The following is a 24,030-nucleotide window of genomic DNA, read 5'->3' on the forward strand; positions in this document are numbered from 1 at the left end:
TTCACAAACGCGGAGCAGTTACGGTGTTCCCTTGTTTGGAGACTTTCTAGTTCATTTTTGCTAAAACCAAAAACTCTATTGGCGTTTCCTCCAGGGATTTTCCTCAGTTGTATTTCCACCCTGGTACTGGAACTCCTCCTCCTTCGGGGCCCATTACTATCCAGTTGGCAGACGAGTGGGTGAGGGAGGTGGAGGAGGAGGAACAAGGTGGTCTCCCTTGTAGCTGATGTGCAGAATAATTTTTGCCTGAGCACGGGCCGTCTCGTTCTCCCGGTCTGTCCTGTCCCAAGTGTTCTTCCATCAGCGGGGGGAGAGCCATGACCATGGTTCCACTCTATTTATTTCCATGAAGATAGACGCATGGCCAAGCATTCAGATTCAAAGAGAAAAAGGAGAGAAGAAAATAGCAGATGTCCTAAGAGGTACCTGCTTTTCATGGAACAACACTTTGTATGGAAGGGGGAGGAAATGTGTCCGTAAACTCGTCATTTTCCGTTCTCTTCTCCATTCCTTGGTTTTCTCCATTCCTTGGTTTAGCGTGTCACACCCATCTGATCACAATCCCTGGAAGATGGAACCGATAACAGCGAGGGCCTTGGAAAGAGTGGGGAGGCATTTTGTTTTGTGTCATTTGGGGGCAGGTGGAGGAGTTGAGGCATATAACCCCGAAGCCTGTCTGAGAGTAGTATACTCCGAGAGAAGACTTTTCTGGATCATTTGCAGGCTCGGTGTCTCCAGAATATGTTGGCAAGCCTCTGCCTGATCTTGAAAACCAAATGACAAAGGGGAACAGCCTCGCTTGGCACATCAGACAGTTTTCCCGTCCGTGCTCGTCTTCTGTGGCTCTCAAAAAAGAATCCCCAACACCTGACACATTCATGCCCTGTTAGCTCTGAGGTAAGGCTGGTCCCTTCTCAAGCCTTTGCCAGTCTCTGTGTGAAGAGAAAAGAAACTTACGTTGGTGACATCTCCCAATGCAGGTATTGACTAATGACATGTGTTAGACAATATCAAATTAACTTTTATTCTATCAAACAGGCAGATGGACGCGGTTCACCCCAGAGTGACCCAGGACCGATTTGGTGCCCATGACTCCCCCTACCCCTCCAAAAAAAAAAAGTATGCATTCACTCCCCTTTACAAATGCCTCAGTTAAGAATCTGCTTTAAGGTTACAGAAAAAGAAAAGGGATCTCTTGAGCATAGTTTAGGAGCAACATGCATGCTAGGCTGAGTTGTAAATAGTTGTGGGGTGCCAGTTTTTATGTGGTTCTCCCTGGCAGTCTTTGTGAGAGCTTCCCTGCAGTTCTAGAATTCCTTCTGTGTACATTACCTCTTAGGGAATAGGGGTACATCTTGTGTTTCCGCCTACTCCCCCAATTCAACGTCTCCCCAGGAGACCCCAGCAGAAACGACAGTAGGTAGCACTTCTGTGGATTGGGTGCCTGCTCTCTCCCTGCATGTACGTTAATACAGATTACTTATCCTTTACAGCTAGCGGATGCCCTGAGCCCCATCCTACAGATAGGATTCTGATGTGCAGAGATTAAAGATCTTATCCAATCCACCTGGCCTTTACGTAGGACAGGGGTTTTGGACCTGATCTGCCTCACTCGAGAGCACACGTCCTTCCCCTGGACCACATAACCTGAGATCACGGATGCCTGTTTCCCTGGCCCTTTGATGGGCCCGCTTCAGTCTCCCCTCTGGGGATGTTCCCTGTGCCGGAAGGGGAGGGGCTGCCTGAGAAAGGCGTATTCATGCATCAGTTAAAATAGGTGTCCTAGCCTCTTGTCTCGCCTTCATATTCACAAATGTTCATTTCTTTCTTTCTCTCTCTCTTTTTTATTCTTCCTAGGGATGATGACTGACAGATTAATATATGTCTAACTACATGTCTCAGAAATCAAAGGGAAGGTGCTGTCAGAATCACTTGTCAGAAAATGAGATTAGGCGCACTTGTCATTTGCTGAGGATTGCAGTCTTTCAGAGATAAGGTTTCATTTAATGAGGGTAAAAAGCCTCCTTAAAAAAAAAAAGAAGAAGAAGAAGAAAAGGGAGCAAGGGTGGGGAGAGAAGCAGTGATGTTCTTTTTTCTGGTGTCAGCCAAGTGTTTTATCACCTAACGTGATCCCGGGGCAGCTGGTGGCCCCTGATAATGGCAGCCTGGCCTTCCCCCCTCTCCCCCCCCCCCCCCAACCACTTCAGAGGCAGCCGCTGCGACCTTCCTACCTCTCTTTGGAAGCTGATGCCCCTTTCCTATGGGAAGAGGGAGCTAAGCACGCACTCTAGATTTAAAAGCAGGCTCCAGAAAACATGTGGTATAAAGGAAACGTAGAGTCACATTTCCCAACAAACTATAAAGAATCCACAGTGGATTTCAGTGAGATCTGGAGCTTGTCTGACAAGTGAAGGGTGACTAATGAGGACCAGAGCTGGATCCCCACTGCAACCAATTGTGTTTTGTTATGGAAAATATTTATCAAGTTCCTTTGCATTTGTTGATTCTCTCCAAAGTGACAGGGTAAGATCCTCGGGGCTGTGGTGTGAGGTGTGATATACCGCCTGCACGCTACAGTTCACACCGGCGGCGGTCGCTGCCCCATTAGTAAGTTTCTCGTGCGTCTCTGGTGTGGACGCTCCGGCGGTATTTCCCACCAACCCCCACCCCCCGCCACCCTCAATCATGGAAATTGCCTCCGAAGTGAAGGACTTTATTATGGGAAATGCCCATGACATGGCAGGAAATCCATATTTAAAGACCTGTTCCAGTTATCCACCCCAAAACTTCGAGGTGTGAAGCAGCCACCCCTTTATTACGCTCACAGATTCAGGGGGTCAGGAATTTGCACAGGGCCCCACGGGGACAGCAGGTCTCTGCTGCAGGATATCCAGGTGACTTGACTGGCAGGGGGCTAGGATCGTCTGGAGACCTCTTCCCTCACATGCCCCATACCTGGGCGGGCATGACTCAGGGCTGAGCTTGGCCGGGACTGTCCGTGGGGGCACCTGCACGAGGTTTTCCCACGTGGCGTGGCCTTCTCGCAGAACGGCCGCTGGGTTCTGGGAGGAGCTTCCAGAGAGGCAGAAGCAGCGAGGCTTCCTGTGATCTCGCCTTGGAAATGGCGCCACTTCTGTCATGAATTCGCCAAGTTCAAGGGAAGGGGTGTAGGCTCCACCCCCCATGGGAAGGATTTGCAGTCACGGTTTAAAACCCCCGTGATGCCTTAAAGGTTTCTTTCTACCTGTGCTTTCGTTTACTCTCATGGACAAAATGGTCCCTATATGTGAAGTATAGGACATTTGGATTATTTACTGGGGACCTGGCATGCATGGCTCCTCCTGTTATTAAGAAATACATCTAGGGGCACCTGGGTGGCTCAGCCCGTTAAGCATCTGACTTCGGCTCAGGTCATGATCTCATGGTTTGTGAGTTCAAGCCCCTCGTCGGGCTCTGTGCTGACAGCTTAGAGCCTGGAGCCTGCTTCAGATTCTGTGTCTCCCTCTCTCTCTGCCTGTCCCCTGCTCACACATGTTCTCTCTCTCTCTCCCTCTGTCTCTGTCTCTCTTCTCTCTCTCTCTCTCTCTCTCTCAAAAGTAAATAAACATTAAGAAAAAAAAAAAGAAATCCATCTATATGTATGAATGTATAAAATATCCCTGGGCAGGGATACTCCTATACGGACAGCGAGCACAAGAGCATGTTAAATTGCATACAGAAGTTTGAAGGGTGGATGTGCCGTGTTCCTGCCTCTGCCACGGACAGTTGAAGACGGACGCGGGCCCTAATATGCGCCTTTCTGTTTGCCTCCAGCGTGTTTCCATTCCATTTCTCATATAGAACGTGGTCTATACTCCCTCCCTCTGTTCTCACCGCTTCGCTCACTTACTAAGCGTTAATCTGTGGTCACACCAGCCTTGGTCTGCAGCTCTCTGGCTGTTCATCAAAGCCCTGCTGCCTTACCAGCCCTCTCTCTTTCCTCAGTCCTTGTCTTCCCCGACCTCCGATACGTTTTCCACGTCTGAGTAACCCCCGAACCCCGACTGCCGCCCTACTCCTGGACATCTTGCCCTTCCTTGGGTCTGCCGTGACGCTTTGCTGACCTCACGTCACTCTTTCTGTGGCTCCTTCCCTGGCCCAGGCAGCGCAGACGCCATCCTAGGGATTGTCCTTGGCTGTGCTTTCTTACCACTGCACGGTGGTGCCCTGGGAAGTCACGCCCTGTCGTCTCCGCAGAGGACACCCTCACTCCTCAGCGACTCTGAGCCCTCTCTTCGGTGTCTGGTCTTGAGTCCCTGCCCGCAGCTGGGCTTGGATCCCGGTATTTTGGACCCCTCCCGTCCCAAGCACTTTCGCGATATTCCCCAGCAAGCCTCCTCATGCTTCTGTGTTCCTGATTTTGACTGGTTCCCCAAGCTGTAACTCTCCTCGCCTCCCCTCCTTATCCGCCTCCTTGCCTCTTCCGGGTTTTCCTCACCTTACCTGGACCCCATTTCTACTGCCTTCTCCTGGTGGATGCGCCTTCTTCCCGAAAGTCCTGTTCTCAATGCCATCATGTCCCGCTTTCTTTCTCTGACTGTTTTTCTTCTCTCCTCTCTTCTAGTTTAAGGGCCCTAAGGACCAGTAACATGTTTCCCTCGGTTTGGCTTGTTTGTTTGTTTGTTTGTTTGTTTGTTTTGGCACATAGTTCATCATCAGTGTAAGTAGTCTTACCAAGTGAATGGCTTTTAACAATGGATCATACGGTGGGCTACACCCTGTTGGAGTCAAGGAAAGGCTTCGTTGAGATTAAGAGGCTAACTGACCTCACCTCTTGCCTCACCTGTTAGCTCTGCTTCAGAGTGGTACCTAAGGGACCAAGCAGGACAGTAACAGATACATGTACTAAGTGCTTGCTGTGTGCCAGGTACTGTTCTAGCTAACTGAACCCTCAGCGGCTCTGGAGTAGGAACGTTAGACTTTCCGTCGACAGATGAAGGAACAGTGACAAGTCGAATACTGTGCTATATGGTCAGCTGGCTGAGTGCCTCCTGCCTCCAAATGAGCCTCTCTGCAATCCTTTCTGGATAAGTAAGTGCCCCCGGCTCCGAGCAGGCCCTCTCTTTTTCCCTTAGCCCAGTTTCACTCTTGACTGACCACCAAGCCCCAGGCAACTTCCAGGGCCCCTCAGCTGAGCTGAGTCATCACGAGTCCTGGAAGCAGAAAGAACCAAGCGTGTGCAGACTTTTTAAACACACGTGTGGGTTTTCAACTCACAGGGACCCTGTCCCAGTAGACGTGACCCAATCGCAGTCTCAGATGCTGACCACTCAGACCAGCAGCCACGAGGAAAAGTGCCAGAAGGAAATCTGGAAGAGGTTGCCTTCCCCACCCCCAGCCCCCACCCCCAAACACTAAGTGGGTAGATATTTGTGTCTTAATACAGCTCAAGAGGGAGGAGAGATAAAGTCATTGTGGCAAAGTGTTACCAGTAGAGGGATATAAATGAAGAGTGGGGAGGGGGGCAGGGTTAGGCATTATTCATACCACCCTTTCATCTTTTCCATGAGTGTGAGACTTTTCAAAATAAAAGGTTGGGAAACTTTTTTAAAGAGTTAAAAAAAGGGGCGCCTGGGTGGCTCAGTCGGTTAAGCGTCCGACTTCGGCTCAGGTCATGATCTTGCGGTCCATGAGTTCGAGCCCCGCGTCGGGCTCTGTGCTGACCGCTCAGAGCCTGGAGCCTGTTCCGGATTCTGTGTCTCCCTCTCTCTCTGACCCTCCCCCATTCATGCTCTGTCTCTCTCTGTCTCAAATATAAACAAACGTTAAAAAAAAAAAAAAGAAAAAAATAAAAAAAAAATAAAGAGTTAAAAAAAAAAGTCATCATAAGGATGGGGGTCCACAAAAAACGCACAAGGAGGCGGCCTGAAGTCAGGGGTTTTCTGGTCCATCCACAGGGAAGTGCCAGGAGAGAAGGAAAAAGGTGGAATTTGAGACATATGGTGCTTCTTAGGGGAATGCTCAGCCTGTGCCCAAGAGGCTAATTTAAAACTAAATCTTATCCCTGGATCCCACAGTCCTTAATGTGACCCAAACTTTCCATTACCAAATTCTGAGGATTTAAACCCTGATACAGTGTGCTTGAATCTGGAATCTGTCTCATCAGTTAAAGATCTATCCTATTGAGGCCACATGTGTCTGTGCAGTAAGTTCTTTTCAAGCCAAACTTCCATGTTAAAAAAAAAAAAAAAATGTCCTGAGAGGAAATTCATGTGGTCCTTTTCCCCTTCAAGCCCAGTTCAGGCTATTTATTGTTTTATTTGATTGTCGAGAAGTCAGAAATGACTAAATTGGTTCCCAATGTGGTGTGCACATTGCCTTGGCCAGGAATGGTCTGATGAAGACAAAAGCCAGCTTCACATTTGGTGGTGTCCTGGTGTGTGTGTGTGTGTGTGTGTGTGTGTGTGTGTGTGCACGAGCACATGCAGGGGGGTTAGGGCAGGGTGTGTGTATTTTCTTTCTTTCTTTCTGAGCTCCTTCCCCTGTAGATTTCAGATTAAAGAGTACGTGATGACACATTTACCCTTTTGGTTTTGCTTTTAAAGCATAAAGCTGACAAATATGTTTAATGGGCCCGTGGTACCAAGTGACAGCCGCCCAGAGCCTGAGAGGCCCACTTTGCCCCGACTCTTTTGATGAGGAAGTTAAATTGTACTCACCAGTTGGAAGGATTAAATGCAAACCATAGCATACTTCGGACATTTCAGTGATTTATCAGGAAATTCTAAAAGAGTGGGAACCCCAGACAAAATAAGTCAAACAGTATGTCCCACGGAGATAACAACGTAACCTCCAAACAAATGGAAGAAGGATAATGTTATTTTCCACCGCAGAGACTGTTCTCTGTTTATAATCTAGATAGTAGATCGTAGAGAATCATAAAACCTTACGTATGGAAGATAGCAGGAGAGAGAATATTTGTCCCAACCTATATGCATTTTTTTAATGTTTATTTACTTTTGAGACAGAGACAGACGGAGCATGAAGGGGGGGGGCGGGGTCAGAGGGGGAGACACAGAATCCGAAGCAGGCTCCAGGCTCCGAGCTGTCAGCACAGAGCCCGACGCGGGGCTCGAACCCACAGACCGGGAGATCATGACCTGAGCCGAAGTCAGATGCTTAACCGACTGAGCCACCCAGGCGCCCCCCAACCTATATGGGTTTTAATGGTGAAGAGAAGCTTTAGTGACTTAGACCCAAGGCCACAACTGGCGGGGACTGAACCTGTTCTAAAACCCAGGTTGCCTGACCTTGCTGATGCGGTACAGTACTCTTCCAAGCACCTCACCTCCACCGTAATGGTCTTCAGTAGCCCCCTGCAACCAGTTATTAAAACTCACCAGAGCCAGTGAGGATCAGGTCAGTTCTCTAATCCTCGTATAGGTCAGTTATTTGCAATCATTTTCCTGGCCTTAAGTTGTGCCTTTAAACCTAGCCAGTCATTTCACAAATGCATGTTGTCAGCTGTAAGTGAGCCCCGGGAACGGAGAGAAAATCCATCACCACTCACGAACGGAAAAACAACTCAGAGCACACCGCCTGGTTGAATGTTGTTTGTAGCTTGATCTTTATATAAGAAGGACAGCATCGTACATGAAAATAAAAGCTACCAGCCAAGCAACTGTCTTCTCACCAACGTCCCCTTCTGCAAGAAAACTCGCTAGGAAATAAATCACATTCTTTACCAGCAGCACAAAGGAAAGTCTTGTTACTTAGAGGCGAGTGGCTATTTGAAAGCCTGGCTACAATTTTCCTGTTTTACTAACACTTGTAATTAAATCCGTCAACTCCCTCTAAGATTCTGTGTAAATACCAGATGCTCACTACATTTTTTTTTTTCCTCCTGGAGAATGTGCAAAGTTGTACACCAACAGTAGAGGAACTCCAGAGGAGGCACAGACCTGGGTGAAAGTGAGCCCGTGACCAGCCTCCCTGTGAATCACGCACCCCACGGAGCAAGCCCCTTCCTCGTCCACGGTGGCAGTGGCTTCAGGAGCAGATGGCCCTAAGTGGGGCGTGGCAGGCCTGGCGGGAGGCACTTGAGGAAGGGAAGGAAGGCCAAGCCTCTCCTCCCTGCGCGGTCGCAGCCTGCTTTTCATGTGCTGTGGACACGGCCCAGCCAGCTGTCACTTGAACTCACGCACTTGATCGTATGGGGATCAGAGGAGGAAGTCTGGGACGGGGATGGCTCAGGACAAAACCCACCCTCCCTACGAGGGGGTGAGAAAATCCTCTTCCGGCACCTGCTTTCCTCAAGGGGGAATTAGATACATACTACCTTCCCCCCACCCCTTTTCTATAAAAGAAGTGTAACTTCTCTGTCCCAGAGGTAGGTCTACTGTTTTCAGCAGTAGGCAAAGCAGCCCCCCTGGGGTTTTCCAGAATTAAATGTAGGTGCGTAGAGTTGTCATTACCCAAAGAGGAAGCTCAGAAAGTGTTAAGTGAATCACGAGAGAGGGAATCTGCATACCTGCTGGTGTTTAAATTGCAGTGTCTGGAGTGTGGGTTTCTTGGCATTTGCAACGTAAAAACTCTGAAAGGGTGGTCTCCCTCCCTCCCCCGCTCCCCCCCTCCACCCACTCAGTCCCAGCAGATTCACTCCGAGGTCTGTGAATTTACTTAAAAATATTTAACACTTCCAAAAAGTATTAGCCAAGTATTTCTGTCACGCGAGCAACCCCCAGCCCCACGGGTTTTGTTGGGCGGGCAGCCACACGGGGGGCTGTGTTCCCTAACCGCGGGTTTTAGGGAGCCGGCGAAGGCTCTCTCGAATGTGTGAGTCCATAGGAGGGAGTGGGTGTTAAACACTTGGAGCCCTGGCCCATGCCCGCCTCAGCTACTTTCAGTTTCTATTTGAAACCAAAAATCACAAAAGAGCTGTCAGGTGGCGGCTGTGCGTTTGGTGGCAACGAGGATTCCAGATTTTATGCTAATTCGGCTTCAGGTTCCTTTGAACCTGCAGTTTCATGAGGCTGTGCTTAAAACTGCAATCTGTTTTCGATAAAAGAAGGGATTACTAAAGACTTTTTAGTTTTGCAAACACTCACAGCCTCCAAAAGGAAAGGGAGAGATCAGATTTATTCTTGCATTAACATTGTCACGTTAAGTTTTCTTCTACTTTATCAAATAGAAAACTTTTCCCTATTTCGGCAGAGACTTGTCTTATTTCAGGATTTTCCCACTTCCGTTAATTATCTTTATTTCAGTAGCGTTCCTCTTCTACCCTCAAGATCCGCCCCCCCCCCCCCCCCCCCCCGCCAGTCATTCCCTTACAGGGGCCAGGAAGCAGAGGTGACAGCTCATGGATGGGTCTCATCCTGGCGTGTGTTCATCTGCTTCCTTTTTCGGAACGTTGGGGCATGACCCAGATGGCTGTCTCCATTACCTGTGACTTTGTAAGAGACTGCAAATGTAACACCTCAAAACACAATTATTTGCTCAGAGTTCTGTAGGACTGTACAGAAACCATTGCTCTCGGGTCCACAGGGCTTCAACTAAGGCAGGCTCAACAGGGCCAGGGGAGCCAAAGCCAAGATGTTCAGTCGCATGGCCGGCATGTCGTTCCTGGCTGGGGGCTGGGAACCCAACCAGGTCTTTGGTCCTGATGCCAGAATTCTCTGTGCGGGTCGGCTTGGGCTTCCTCACAACGTGGCGCCCAGATTCCAAGAAGAAAGAAGCAGAAAGTTGCCAGACCTTCTTAACGCCTAAGCTCCGAAGTCCCACAGCATCGCTCCCTCCACATTTTTCTGGTCGAAAGAGTTGCAGGCCCAGCCCAGATTCCAGAATAGAGGACACAGGCTCTACCTGCTTGTGGGAGGTTAGCATGCATGCACAGAAGTATTAGAGGCCATATTTAGAGTGTGGCTACCCCAGTGGTTGGTAGTTTAATTCATAGTCAGTTTTCAAGAGAATTGACACGTGTTCTATTGTTAGCATTATGACAGCCGGTCAGGGAGTGGCGGGGGGGGGGGGGGCGGGTTCTATATTCTGTGAAACCCTAAGCTGGTGGCAGTGTGTGGAAAGGACTATACAGTTTATTTTTGAGATCATGTCTCCATTCTTTTATTTTACATGTTTAGTTGGCAAAGATGGGCTCATCCATTCTTAACCGACTGAGCCACCCAGGCGCCCCTTGGCTCATCCATTCTTAACTCATTGACTTAACCACTCTTCATGGACCATCTACCACAGAGAAGGCATTCTATGGGGAATAGTGATGGGGGAGGGGGGCGGAGGGGGTGGTAGAACACAGTCCTGGCCCTTAAGGCATTGAATCTTGGCCCTCCAAAGCAGCATCTTGAGACCACCAAGGAAATTTAACCCCTTAAAGGATGACAGTGTCCAGAGGTGGGCCAAGAAGCAGGTAATACATGTCAGACATCGTCTTGGATGTATTTCCCTAAGGAACCCTTCAAGACAACCTATAGTTTGGAGCAGAAGAAATTGCTGATTCAGTTACTTTGCAGCAAAGCTCTGTAATTGGAGATCATACAGGACCGGAGAGGAATTAACAGGTCTTGGTAGGCGTGCAGGCTGGCCCTCACCCCTAAGTAACCTCAGTGTGTGATCATAGCAGCTGGCATTCGTATAGCCCTTGACCATTTCCAAAGTATGTTCATGTGATTCGTAAAGGCACAGAGACAGAGCCTATCGTACTGGCCATGTTAGACTTTTCCACTCCATACTGACAGCCTGCAAGGCCCAGGGAGAACAGCTAAGATTGGAGTAAGGGCAAAAAATCAGAAACAGTCGTCAACAGGAATGCTTTCAGGAAAGCTAAACCAAGGGAATTCTTTGATATTCTAGCTGCCCACATAGTACCCCAGCAACTGTATGAGTCACCAAAACAGAAGAAGCAAATGTTGCATTCTTGCTCAACAAGAATTTCTGTAAATAAATATTTGGACCATCAGGATACTACAAAATGAAGCTAAGAGGGTAGCACAGAAGCTTTGTTAGGTCCGTGTGTGTTAGTAGACGGGGGGAATAGAATTTCCAGGACCCTCAAGATTATCGATACTTTGAGGTAACATTTTTCCAGGGAGAAAGGGCAAACCCCTTGGGAAAAGGCTGTAGGGAAAGAAAGGCTAACGTGCATTGCAGTTGGCCACCATTTCTCACGTTACTTTTGCAGATGACCTTCGTCTAGGGTGTCCGTCACCTTTCAAACTACGAAACGTCTGAAGGTCAACTACTCACATGTCCTGCTTCTGTTAGCACAGCTTCAGCAGCTTGTACCACGACCCTTCGGATCTGGGAACCGTTCTAGACTGTAGGTGTCCGAGTTTAGTTTGACTGAGATCTAGAACTGGCATATTCTAGATCTCAACAGGCATTGAGAGTATGTGCAGTTCCAGGTTTGGCCAACGGAATGAGGAATGGAGACTCCCCCTGTCACGCGGATGGCCGAACATGGTGTAGTGAGGAAGGCACACTACACTTGATATGCTTGTTAGAACTGCAACTCCATATTGGGTCAGGTCTTTCGACCCCAGATTGCAAACACCCACCAGTATGTAATGCTGTGATCGGGGGGGTGGCCAAGCACAGGTGAGGGCCGGGAGGGCACGGCCTCATGGTCTTCACTTCATGCACTTGAGCAAAACATGAGATGCCCCTGGGCGACAGGAGCAGAGACTGCACATATTTTTTTCATTTTTCACCGCCTTTCTCTGTGGGATTGTCAGATTCTGAATATTAATATTTTAATGTAGATTTGGTGGGTAAGTAAGAGATAGTTTATGATTTTCATACTTCTCCCCCCTTCTGTAGTTTATAGTACACTGTGAAGTTTGAAAGTAAAATTCTTTTTCTTGACGTCTACACTTGGAAAATATTTATTCCCCCCTGCGTCTCAATAGTATGCATCATAAACTAACCCAGTTCGGTTTATTTACTTCCCTCTTGTTGTAGCCCTATGATCAATTGTAGCAACACAGGCATATAATGGTAGAGGCTTTTGCTTTACGACAGTATGAGCATGAGATATTGTAGCCTCCTTTCGGAGTGATAAGTAATGAACCTTCCATTTTAAAATCACCTATTCGGAAGGGGTGGGTGGCACAGAGCCAGAGGGGTTTGGGGCCATCCGAGGTTGACTAGCCACTCATCACTAGGGGAGGCGATCGTGATCTACAGTTTAAAATGGGCGTCGTGGTGGCTTCGTCGGTTAAGGGTCTGACTTCGGCTCAGGTCATGATCTCGCGGTTCGTGAGTTCGAGCCCCACGTCGGGCTCTGGGCTGACAGCCTGGAGCCTGCTTCAGATTCTGTGTCTCCCCCCCTCTCTCTGCCCCTCCCCTGCTCAAGCTCTGTCTCTCTCTCTCTCTCTGTCAAAAATAAATATTTAAAATAAATAAATTCACCTGCCATGGATAAGGAGCAGCAGGCCCCACAGGGAGACCTCTGCCCTGAGTCTCCCTCCACTTTATCAGGTACCCCAGTGCTTGTCAGGCACCTTACGAGCAGCCTGGGAAAGCCTCGGCCATGCATTCATTCTCTCACCAGGCAGCTGTTGAGGGAGGCCTCCCAGTACTACGCGGGGTACCGGCCAGGTAAACAAATTCCAAAATGTGAATTATACCGCAAGAAACCAGGTTGGTTCAGAAAGAAGGCATATGACAGGGAATAGACTAGCATTGTATCCTCACAAATAGACAGTAAAGTGCTGGGCACTCCAGGCTCACGACTGTTTCTTATGCCATTCCTGTGCTCTGGCGGGAATACAGATGTGCAAGACATAGTTATCGAATGGTTGAATCTAAAATCACATTGAGGTGGGTGCCTGGGTGGCTCAGTCAGTTAAGCACCCGACTTCAGCTCAGGTCATGATCTCAGGGTCCGTGAGTTCGAGTCCCCTATCAGGCTCTGTGCTGACAGCTTGGAGTCTGCAGCCTGCTTCAGATTCTGTCTCCCTCTCTGCCCCTCCCTGGCTCTCTCTCTCTCTCTCTCCCCCCCCCCCCAAAATAAATAAACATTAAAAACATTTTTCTAATCACATTGAGGTGGTGAGTATCCCACACAGAGAGGAGGAACAAAAAATTCAAAACACACCTCTGCACCAGTAAGAAACCATTCCCATAGTCACAGATAAAACTGTAAGCCTGTTTGAGTCAGAAATTACAATTCAGCACGTCAAAATGGCATAATTGGGATGAATGCTATTTTACGTTTGAAGAAGTTGAAGCTCTCCCTATTAGGAGGTTGATTACATCTTGCAGCCTGGTGAACTCTTCACAGCATTTTGCTTGACTCGAGATTGGATTTTATCATCTATCAAGAAGATCCCACCAGCCTTATTATGTATGTGACCCAAGCTACCCAGTCTCCAGGTTCTGGCCCCATCGGAAAGGGTTGGGGCACCCAGGGTAGTGCCTGTGTGCAGGTGAGGCTCCCCAGTGCAGGTGGGGCAGATCATAGCCACCACTTTCTGGATTGGTGTTTTTGATGTTCAAGTGGTTGTTTTCCTCATCAGTACGGTGGTTCGTATGGAAAGAATCCAGGAGAAGGCGTGGCCAGCGGAATGGACATCGCAGCCATACTAGAATGCGCTTTGGTTTTGTCGGCCCCCACAGTGATCGAAAGAGTGTCACCTTCAATCATAATAGCCAACACCTACAGCCCACTTACTAAGTGCCAGGTGGCGTTACTGGCAGCGACTGCAGAGGTGTGGGTACTGTTGGCTGCTCATCTTACACACGAGGAAACACAGAGGCACAAAGAGTGAAGAGATTTTTCCCAAGGTGTCCTGGCTCAGAAGTGATAGGGTGGTGATGTCAGTCAGAGGCTGGCTCTTGCCCACTCCCTAAAGAATGAACAGAAACTTGTATTTCCAAAGCTTGAAGGGCTTTAGAACTTGAAGAAATCTAGCTCCTGGAGACACCGAAATAACCCAGGTGGGGTGACCTTTCCCCAGGCCAGTTGGAGACAGAACGCTTGGGTTATCGCTCGACTTTCGTGGCCTTCTTATACCACATCATTTGAAGTATAGAAACCCAAGGGGTGCCCGACCGGCTCTGTCAGTAGAGCCTGCGACTCTTGATCTCGAGGTCATGAGTTTGAGACCCACATTGGGTGTACTTTAAAAAAAAATAACAAAAGGGGCGCCTGGATGTCAAAGTGCATTGAGCGTTCCACTCTTGGTCTCGGCTCTGATCATAATCTCACAGTTCATGAGTTCAAGCCCCACATCGGGCTCCGCACTGACCATGCCGAGCCTGCTTGGGATTCCCTCTCTCTCTTAAAAAAAAATTTTTTTTTAAAAAAAGAACTTTAAAAATAAAACATAAAATATAAAGGCTTCCTCTTTCCTTGAACTCCACCCACCGAGTCACCCACCCCATGTTCTGTCAGGGAGTGCCTGAAGTTCATTATCTTTAGGAGCGAGAACACCATACAATTGAGAAGCCTTTTCTATATAAGATGCTCCACAGAAGGCCAGAATTTGTAAGAAATAATTTACCAAAAAAGGTTTAATCTCAGCCTGGTAACTTGTGTTACAAATTGAATCAAAGCACATTTTAGGCTTCAGAACTTAAGCCATTGTACATTGATGTAGAGGAAGCACCATTAGTTTTCAAATCTTGTTTATCTCTAGATGTATTTTGAGATTGAAAGATGATTCCATATTTTAATTTAGCTTGGGCTCGGGTGTGTGTGTGTGTGTGTGTGTGTGTTTTAAGTGTTAGCTGGTAAATCATAAATTTGGCCAAGGTCTTTGCTCGTATATTAAAATCTGGTTTGGGTTCTGAAATAATTGATCTACACTGGAAAGACTATTGAGTCCATATTATTGCTACCTGCTTCTTATTAGGGAACCCACTTTGTAAGATTTGCCCTCCTTAGATCTGGTTCAGAGGCTGAAGGCCTAAGAAGCCGTGAGTGGTTAGTATGTTAAAACTTTTGAATGTAACAGAAACAGTGGCTGCCAGCCTTTGACTTTGTAATCTTCAGGTGAAAATTACAATAAAGGGAAACTAAGTTTCTCAAGGGAAAACAACCACAATGAATCTTGATTCTTGAAAGTCACGTCTCTGACCAGGATCCAGTCACCTGGGGTGATTATCCATCATTCTTTCCCTCCTCTCTCCCTTCCTTTGCTTTGTTTTGCTTTGCTTTGCTTTGCTTTGCTTTCCTTTCCTTTCCTTTCCTTTCTTTTTTTTCTTTCTTCATACTTCTGATGCTTCTATACCTCTTCCTTTCCAATTTTGACACTGATTCCCTCCCTTTCAGAAAGGAGGGGGAACAAAACCTGTAAACGAATCAAGACAAACTCATTCAAGTGTCTGGGGGGAGTTGGAGGAAGGGCGCCCACCAAGTGGTGGTGGTGGGCCTCACAGGGCAAAAGCCACACAGGCTGGCACAGGGGACCGAATAGGGACACAGAGCGCAGAGGCCAGTTCTGTGGGTCCTCCAGAAGCTTGGCTGCTGGGTGTTTCCACATTCCTCCTGGTTACAGATCATCAAGATACGGGGACAGATGCAGATTATCCCAGGCTGCTCTGAGATCTAGTCCCTGATAATCAGAGATGACAATCTAATGCAAGGCCTGGTAAAGTGTCAGGAATGCTGTCTGATGAAAGCACTGAAGAGGGCTAAGTGGTTGTTTTCGTTGGTCAGCTAAGTTCCCTGTGCTCTCCTGTATCTCAGTTTACCCTGTGGGGGACCTGGCAGGAGCTCTGGCAATTTCTTCCCTGTAATATTGATTTTATCAGAGCAACAAGACAAGAAAACCGTCCCGTTCTGATTGTTCCAAAAGAAACAACATTTTAATGTCTTTTCTTGAAAATTTAATGTTTGCCTTTGAGCTATCTCTCTTACTGCAGAGACAGCTTCAGAATGAAGGCCCCTAGCCTGAGGGCCTCAGCTGGGTTTTGTGACATCTTATAAGCAATTGGAAAATCCAACTGCCAACTTCTACTTTATTGCGAGGCACCTTTCCTTCTGACTGCTTTGGGGGTAGAGGTAGAGAAAATGGCTATTACCCATCTTTAAAAAAAAAAAAAAAAGTCTTTAGAAATACCACATGGTGCTGCCAGTTTTCGGGAAGGTGGTGAGGCTAGAGAGAAAAGAGACCCTCTTATTTCCAAAATTCCTCATATGTGAAAGTTAAAGGGGAAAGAAATTACGCCATACAGCGAGCACCCCCCATCTTACCCTTGAGAGGTTTTTCAGGAGTGCCATGAAATCCAACAGTGATGGATGTTGAACTTCAAAGAGGTGAGGAAGGGACATTATTGCTTTAAGCCAGTCTCCGTGGCATTTGTATGTGATATACGTCTCTCCCAAACCCTGTTCCCTCCTCTCTTCTCTGCTGCAATCCAGGTAACAGTGGCACCAGCAGGGACATAGGACCTGTCAGTGGCCGTCACTCCCCCAAGGGAGCCTGATCTACCCTGGAACCCTCCCAGGGACAATCTCCACCTCGCTTGCCGCCTTCTCCCGCTTGTGCTGGGAAAGTCACAGCAACTTTTCCTGGGCACTAAGGAGGGACTTTGTCATGCTGCAGGTGTGGAATTAAAGCTCCAGATCTTTGCAGAGGGTCTCCTGCCCCCGTGTAGGGCCCAGTACCTTTTCAGGGTCTCTGAGGGTGAAATCATGAGTAAGGAAGCCAGAATTCTGCAGAGGGGCCACCAGGGACAGAAGGGAGCTGGGTAGGCTTTGGCAGGAGTGGGTTGTACAGGGGAACCCGCCAAACACCAAGTTTGTGGTCAGTGAGCCCCCACACCCTCCTTCTCAGACCCTACACTGAGCACTGGAGAACACAAGGATGGCAAATGATACGGTGATAGTAATTGCCCTCCATTTAGTGAGGCTGTGCGTTGCTTTCGTCCTTTTCCTACATCTGGTAGACGCCTGGGGAACCAACCCGCTCCCCTTTTGTGCGTGTGAGGTGTGCAAATATAAGTGGATTTGAAGAGTAAGGGGCGGGGGTGTTTGTAAATGGCCAGTTCATCCTCTGGATTATCCCTAGGACTTGACAAACTGCATTGAGTCTCTGATCGTGGTGGGAATGAGGCGAGATGAAGACCTTTTTGTTCTCATACTAGACTCTGACCACCACCACCACCCCCCCCCCCCCCGCCTCATTTTCAACAGTGGGCATATTATTTTGTTTTGAGCACCTACTGTGTGCCGGGCGCTCGACCTACATCACTTTCTCAGCAGGCCCTCACAACCGCCCAGAGAGCCCTCTCTTTGCAGACGAGACTGGCCTGGTCTCAGTTCCACCCCAGGCTGCGGGCCTAGTGGCCTTTCCCTGCCGCGGCACGATATTGGAAGCGGCAACTGTGGGGAGGGCGAGGAGCGTTGCAGTTCCCGCCGCGCCCGCCCGCGGGGAAGTCAGCCGTGGGGACCCAGGGCCCGAGGCGCGGGGGGGAGCGACAGCTGTCGATGTCGCACCCGGGGACTGCGCCCCCGCGGGGCCGACCCGGCGCCGGGGCCGAGAGGAGGGGCGGCGAGGGGCGGGGCGCGCGGGGCGGGACGGAGGAGGGGCGGCGGCACCGGCGGCTCGGGCTCGGCGCGCCGAGGAAGTCCCGCTCCGAGAGCTGCGAGCGTCTGGAGGAGGCGCGCTCGGCGCAGTCGGGGAGCGAAGTCCGGAGCGAGGGGCCCCCGTGCCGCCGCCGCCCCCTCCTGCCGCCCGTCCAGCCTGGGAGTCCGCGGCGCCGGCGGCGGCCGCCGATGGAGTTCACTTGAGCGGGGAGCCGGCGGGAGAGGCAGGCGCCCGCGAGCGGAGCGCGGGCCGGAGCCCAGCCAGCCCCGGGCGCTCCCCGCCGCCCGCCCGCCGCCCGCGAGCTCCAGCCAGGAGGCGCCGTCGGCCCCGCGCAGCCTTCCCGGCGCCCCGGCCGCTGCAGCGTTCCCGCGCCGCGCCCGGCGAGATCGGCCCCGAATAAAGACTCCCGGAGCGTCTCCCTCCAGCGCCTCGGCGGCGGCGGCGGGACCGGGACCACTCGGGCCGCGGCGCTGCTGGAGAGGCGGGACCGACAGTCGGGGAGCCCGAGGCGGCCGCCGGGGAGAAGCCGCCGCCGCCGCCGCCGCCGCCGCGCGCCCTCCTCCTCCTCCTCCCTCTCCCTCCTCCCTCCCTCCGCACATGGTCTCCTTTGTCCTGTCGCCGCCGCCGCCGCCTCGCTCTTAGCTCCGCGCGCCGCGGCCGCGGCTCGGGCCGCTCCTCTCCGCCTCGCCCGCCCGCCGGCCCGCCCGGGACGCTGCTCGGGTCCCCGCCGTGCCCGGCCCGACCCGTGCGCCGCAGGAGCGGCCCGGAGGCAGCGGGCGGGCGCGGATCGGGCGCTCCCCCCGCCGCCCGCCGCCCGGCCTCGGCCGCGCTGGATGTGTGCGCGGCGCTGGCGCTCGGCCGCCGCCAGCTGCTGCTCTCGTACGGATTTGGGTCCCGTGCATCCGCTTTCAGACTTTCGCGAGGAACCGAGGACAGACTTGCGGACGCAGCCCGGTCGGAGTTGGGCGTTTTCTCTTCGTGTGTTTGGCCGCTTTTTTCCCCCTGGTCTCTGCCGATCCCCCATCGTGAGCCCTGCTAAGGAACCAAACCATGAACTTGGGGCTGACAGGACCGCTTAACCCTTTGCGACCAGGTAATGCAGCCCCGGGGGCGCGGCTCCCTCGCTCGCCGCCCTCGCTCGGAAGGGAGGCGGCCGGGTCGGGGGTCTTTGTTGCGGCGGCCGGGCCCGCGGGCAGAGGTGGCAGGGGCGGGCGCCTCGCGTCTGGCGCGCCCGGGCCCCCCTTCGCCACCCCTCCTCCCTCTGCCCTCCCTCCCACCCTCCCTCCGCGGCCTGGCCGCCCGCCTTTGTACTTTCCTCCGTGGGCCGGCCGAGCTCGGCCGGGGAGCGGCGGCGCGGACGTGCCCGGCAGGGCCGGGGGGCCGCAGCCGGCCCGGCGCCTCCGGTCCCGAGGGGCTCCAGCCGACCCGGGGCCGGGGCCCGGGCCGGGGCCTGCGCCCAGTCGGGCTGGAGACCGAGGCGCGGCGTGGCGCTGCCGCTCCGAGGTCGGGATCCCGGCCCGCACGCGGTGCCAAGGGAAGGCGGAGGAGGTCTGGGCTTGCGATCGGCGGCGGTCGCTGAAAGAACTCGCGCTTAAGTTTCGAGGAGGCTTCTCTTCCCTTGTTGGGAAGTCCCTCTTCCTGCGGGCGCGGGTGCGGAGGGCGCCCCGGGGTCTGCGGCCGGAGAGAACGGAGGTGGCCCTCGAACCCGAGCGGCCGCATCCCACCCCCGTCTGCACGGAAGGCTCGCATTCGTTTTCCCATTCTCGGCGCTCTTTCCTCCAATCTGTTTGACTTATTAACTTTTCCCTAAACACCAACTACGGCCTCTAGTAATTATTTTAGTATCAAAAAAAATCTCTCCCTCCCCCCCCCTCCCCCCATTAAAAAGCAGCCAAAAGAGAGCTTTGTTTTTCTGTCCTTTTTAGATGCAGCCACTTTACGCCCTCGCCCTCCCAAACCGAGCGAGGGGCGTGAAGCGAAATGAGGGCAAAATGTAGAAGTCCTTAGCGTGCAAGGGTACCCCTGTGTTAAAAAAAAAGGAGAGAAGGGAAACATCGACTCGCCTCTCGCTCACCATGTTTCCATTCGACGTTCGTGATGGAAAAATAAAAGTAAAAAATCGGCCAGGAAAATGGCCCAGGTAGTACAAGGAATTGCAGACTTTTTTTTTTTTTTCGTCTAAAAATCATGAAAAAGAAAACGTCCCCAAGATAAAGGGCCAAATAATTTACACAGATGCTTTAAAGGCAGAAGTCGAATTTGGAAAGTTGGTGGAGGAAATGTAAAGGATTTTCTTGTAGTTTCCACTTCAGACTTTGGCCAAGAAGCTCCTTTCTGACTTCTCAGGACGGTGGGCCGCCATAGTTTCAACCACCTGGGTGGGAGAAGGAAGGGATCCAGAATCATTTCATGATGAGCCAGTGTCCCACTGCAGTGTTTTTCTTTGGGGTGTTTTCCTGCGGAGGCTTTTTTTGAGGCGGCCCCTTCCCCAATTAGAAGAGGCATCGTTTCAGGCTTTGTGACATGCATCAGAAAATTAAAGGGCCCAGCGTTTATTAGCAGGCACACTCCTAATCTTCTCTGAATATCCTGTCAGACTTATTTCCTTAATAACTTACTGGTTGGCATCATAATCACTTTTTCTAAGTTCGCTTCAGATATAAGGAACACTTAACCGCCTCCCTGAGAATAGCGTGTGTTGTGTAGACCAGGGGAGCCGACAAAAGGCCACAGCCCCAAGGAGGTGTTTCAAACAACCGGAGGGCCTGTTAACCTGCAGCTTCTGTCCTATTTGATCTCTCTCATACACCCACACAAATAAAAACTCAATCGGGAACCATTTCCTTTCCTCACCCACGTTCTCTGCATTTGGGGTGCATTTGCATTTATTGTCCTATTTCTTTGGGCCAATTAGACAGATTTTAATAGGTAATCCCTGTATCCGCAAAGGTGATTTCCGTTTTAAGATGATTTCATTAATGGACTGTTTTTCTTCCTTTTAAACATATCAGCCGGAGTTTGTTTTTAAAAGCCATGAATTTAACATAGCCCATCCAGTTTAAACTGAGAGATGCTTTTTCATTCAAGAATGGTGACATAGGCTTATCTCTGAGTTTTTAGCAGGGAAAACTCACATTCCTAGACATCTCACTACAGATAGCAATACCACAGCACTATTACTGCAATTTTTGCCTTTATTAACAATCTTTCTGACTTGTTTAAGGCATATTTTGTTTCTTTCTCCATGCCACACTTTTTTGGCAGCTTATTTTTCTGAAAAGCTATTGTATAGTTTTATTTAATTACCTCTAAGGTGTCAGGAAGGCCTTTGGCATATTTTTTATTCATACAAAAAAAATTTTAAAGCTATCTAGGGTTTATTTTACACTGTATATACATGTGTGTGCAGGCCAATCCTTGTTTTACACATACATTCATTTTTCCCCTTGATCTATTAATTTTCTGAACCACCTCTACAGTAGGGAGGTTAGGAGGAAAATAAAGGGGGAAATACTCATAATAAAAATATTTTTTGTCTTTCTGTATCCCTTGCATTGAAAACCGGAATATGTTCCCCAGATATACATAAGAATATCTCTTTTTCATCAACATAACACAGAAAGGCTAAATTGAGTACCTTCTTTGTCCCCAAAGTCAGCCCCCCAGCCCCAGAGTCACAGAATATGCTGTACTTGGGATATACCCTCCCCCCAATTCTTATAGTTCCTTCTATATTTGTTCAACTTGCTATGCTTTGCTTTGTCAAAATATGCATCTCTATGTATAAAGTGTGAAAGACAAATGATTTACAAGGGTTGCATGGCAAGGGTTACAGCATAGCCATTGTAACTTTAAATGCAGGTCCATTTTCAGATTATCTTAGTGGGGATGCTCATGTTTACTTCAATTGTTTAATTTTTTCTAGAAGTTCTACAAATATTCCGTGCCTCTACAGCATTATGGCATTTTCCTCCAAATCAACTGTGTGTTTATTTTCCAGAACATTAGTGTATAATTTACCCTGGCTTTACTCTTGCTGTTGAAACAGGTTTATTTCACTTTCCTCAAGCCACTGTAGTAATTAGCAGATCGGATTCTAGAAAATGGGAAGGATGTAACGCTTATGGCATGCATCGTGTCAGGTTTGGGGGCAGGTCAGCTTGCTTCTGTTTCAACACCAAGGTCGTCCTGGTTTGCTAGGAAGAACAAGGATCTCGAGGTCATCAGCTGAATCTTTAAATTAATTTCCGGAAGTGCTAGCCATTACTTTTTAGTGAGGAAAAGCATAGCGTTAAATAATAGGCATTTCTGGGTTGTGAAAGAAAATTGAAAAATAGGCATGTTGTACATCTCAAAGGGAAAAAAGCACCATTTCCAAAATAATGATCTGTCAACGAAATTGCAAAATCATTATGTGAATGAGCTGAATTGCTTTGTGTATCATCTCATAGAAATATGTTTTGCACAGATAATATGTCTAATAAGGACACGTTTTTAAAATCAGATTTTTTCCCCCAGCAAAGAGCTGCACTGCAGGTCTGTCTCGTGCAGTCAAATAGCGCCACCTTATGGACGATTGGGGGAAATTGCTGCTTTCCCTGTCAGGTTTTGCTAAAAATGTAGTGAACTGGTTGAAAATCAGTGATGATGGTGATGACAATATTAACGACCACAATCACATTTCTTTCTCCCTTTCTTGTTTTTCAGGCATCAGATGCCAGCTCTGAAAAGCTCTTCAATACTGTTATTGTAAACAAAGGTAAGACACCTTCGTTCTGAGCAATGGCTGATTTTTGTATTTGTTTCATTGTCATTGCCTAGAAAATCAGAATAAAAAACAAACGGTCTTTCATTTTTCACTCTGGAGCCACGATTCACCCTGTGTGTTTTTTGCCTGAGACAGATTCTGTATGCTTTGGTGTTGTATTCCAGAATGGTTTCTTTTTGAAGAACACACTGAATCCTTATTTAAATTGCTTTGACTAAGAAATCACTGCTATCTATGTGAGTTTTAATTTAATGCAGGAAGCGGTAATGGAGAGTAATAGTTCTCAAAATACCTTCACTTTATTGTTACTTATCAACTACCCTGCAGTCGGAGAACTATAAATAGAACTATAAATAGCTGATTCGTCCTGCAGACCCTGATAACCAGTGGATGTTTAGTATGCACTGGCTTATGGTCATAAACCAAGCCTCAGTCTGCTGTGGGCTTTCTGTGAAGTTCATAAACGAGCAAGAGGGCAAAATTTAAATATGTGCTGTCCCATTAATTTCTTCCAAACTGCAATATCGGACTAAGACAGGCTAATGATATAACAGTGCATTAAGGGAAAACTTGTCCTGGATCACTGCAGTTTTCATTTGTAGCAGTGTTGTTGGAAATCACGAAATCGAAGGGAGTCTCCAATCACTGCCTTCGCAAAGGTGTATAATTGGAAAGGTGTAAATTACATACACTGAGTGACTTTCTCCCCTTCGCTGTGGAACCTGATTTGGGTGCTTGCATGGTCGGTACTAAATACAGACGGGGTGCTGTCTGTGGTAGTCTCCTGCTGTTGTTACCTGGGACCAGTACTTGGTACAAGTTACAGAGTGGGGCCTCCCTGGAGTGGAGGAATTTGAAGGCACTTCCACATCCGCTTAGTTGCCTTGGCCAGCATTTTTGCAAGCTGGGTTCAGTGAGACACATTTCCAAGTGCCGGGTTTTTGGTTGTGTTTTTGTTTTTTGTTATTTGTTTTTTTTTTTTTTTTTTTGAGCTCCCAGATTATTTCAGAATTTGAACCCAACTGCCATTTTAAATAGTACATTATGTTTAGAGTTCCCTTGAGGTGTCGATGCTAGTGTGATGGCTGCTACTCCCAGAATTATTGTCACATTGAGTTTTTATCTTTTTTATGGCATGATGGAGTATTCCGGTTTTATATGTCATCATATTTTTTGATGGACTGGAAGTTTGTATAAATTTGTTATCCATAAGGCTAAAAGCCCAATAAAAGAAGATGCTTGTGGTTCATAGCATGCAGTGCTCATGTGTACAAATGCCTAATTGTTTATTGCTCGTTTTGATGAGGGAAGGGGATGGGTAGACACTGGTGGATCCAAATCTGGGTGAGAGAAGGGGGTGGAGGAGGAGATAAAAGTAGGACAGGGCCTGGAAAGGAGGTCTCAGGTGCCCCCCGCTCCCCCCCTCCCCCCCAGGACCTCCAGCCCCAAGCTTCCCTTCTGCTTCTGCTCATTGGCTCCAAAAAGCTTTGGAATGTGTGTCCCCTCTCTGGGATCAGCCCTAGAGTGGGAGCTGGCTCCGTTCCGGGACCTGCGTTGAGGCCCTTGCTGCCCTCACCGAGCTGAAAGGCTCTCTTCAGGGAAGTTGAAGAGTGATTGATGAGAATGGCTCCCCGCAGCCCCGACTCCCCCACCCCTGCCCCCCTTCCCTTTTCCAATCAAACGTTTCCCACATTCTTATTTTTGTTTACTTACAGAGTGTGATTTGTGGCATCT

At 49.3% G+C, this 24,030-nt stretch overlaps 1 protein-coding gene across 7 annotated transcripts in view; it reads left to right on the forward strand.

The window, feature by feature from the left end:
• Positions 1 to 24,030, forward strand: part of AUTS2 (activator of transcription and developmental regulator AUTS2) — a 1,121,759-nt gene that overhangs the window by 1,011,198 nt on the left and 86,531 nt on the right. For all 7 annotated transcript variants that reach the window (XM_045461461.1, XM_045461460.1, XM_045461463.1 and 4 more), the window contains one exon: positions 22,236 to 22,287. In XM_045461461.1, the coding sequence (XP_045317417.1) occupies positions 22,236 to 22,287 (52 nt within the window). The remainder of the gene's footprint in view (positions 1 to 22,235; positions 22,288 to 24,030) is intronic.

Source organism: Leopardus geoffroyi, chromosome E3, assembly GCF_018350155.1.
Source record: "Leopardus geoffroyi isolate Oge1 chromosome E3, O.geoffroyi_Oge1_pat1.0, whole genome shotgun sequence".
Taxonomy (NCBI): Eukaryota; Metazoa; Chordata; class Mammalia; order Carnivora; family Felidae; genus Leopardus; species Leopardus geoffroyi.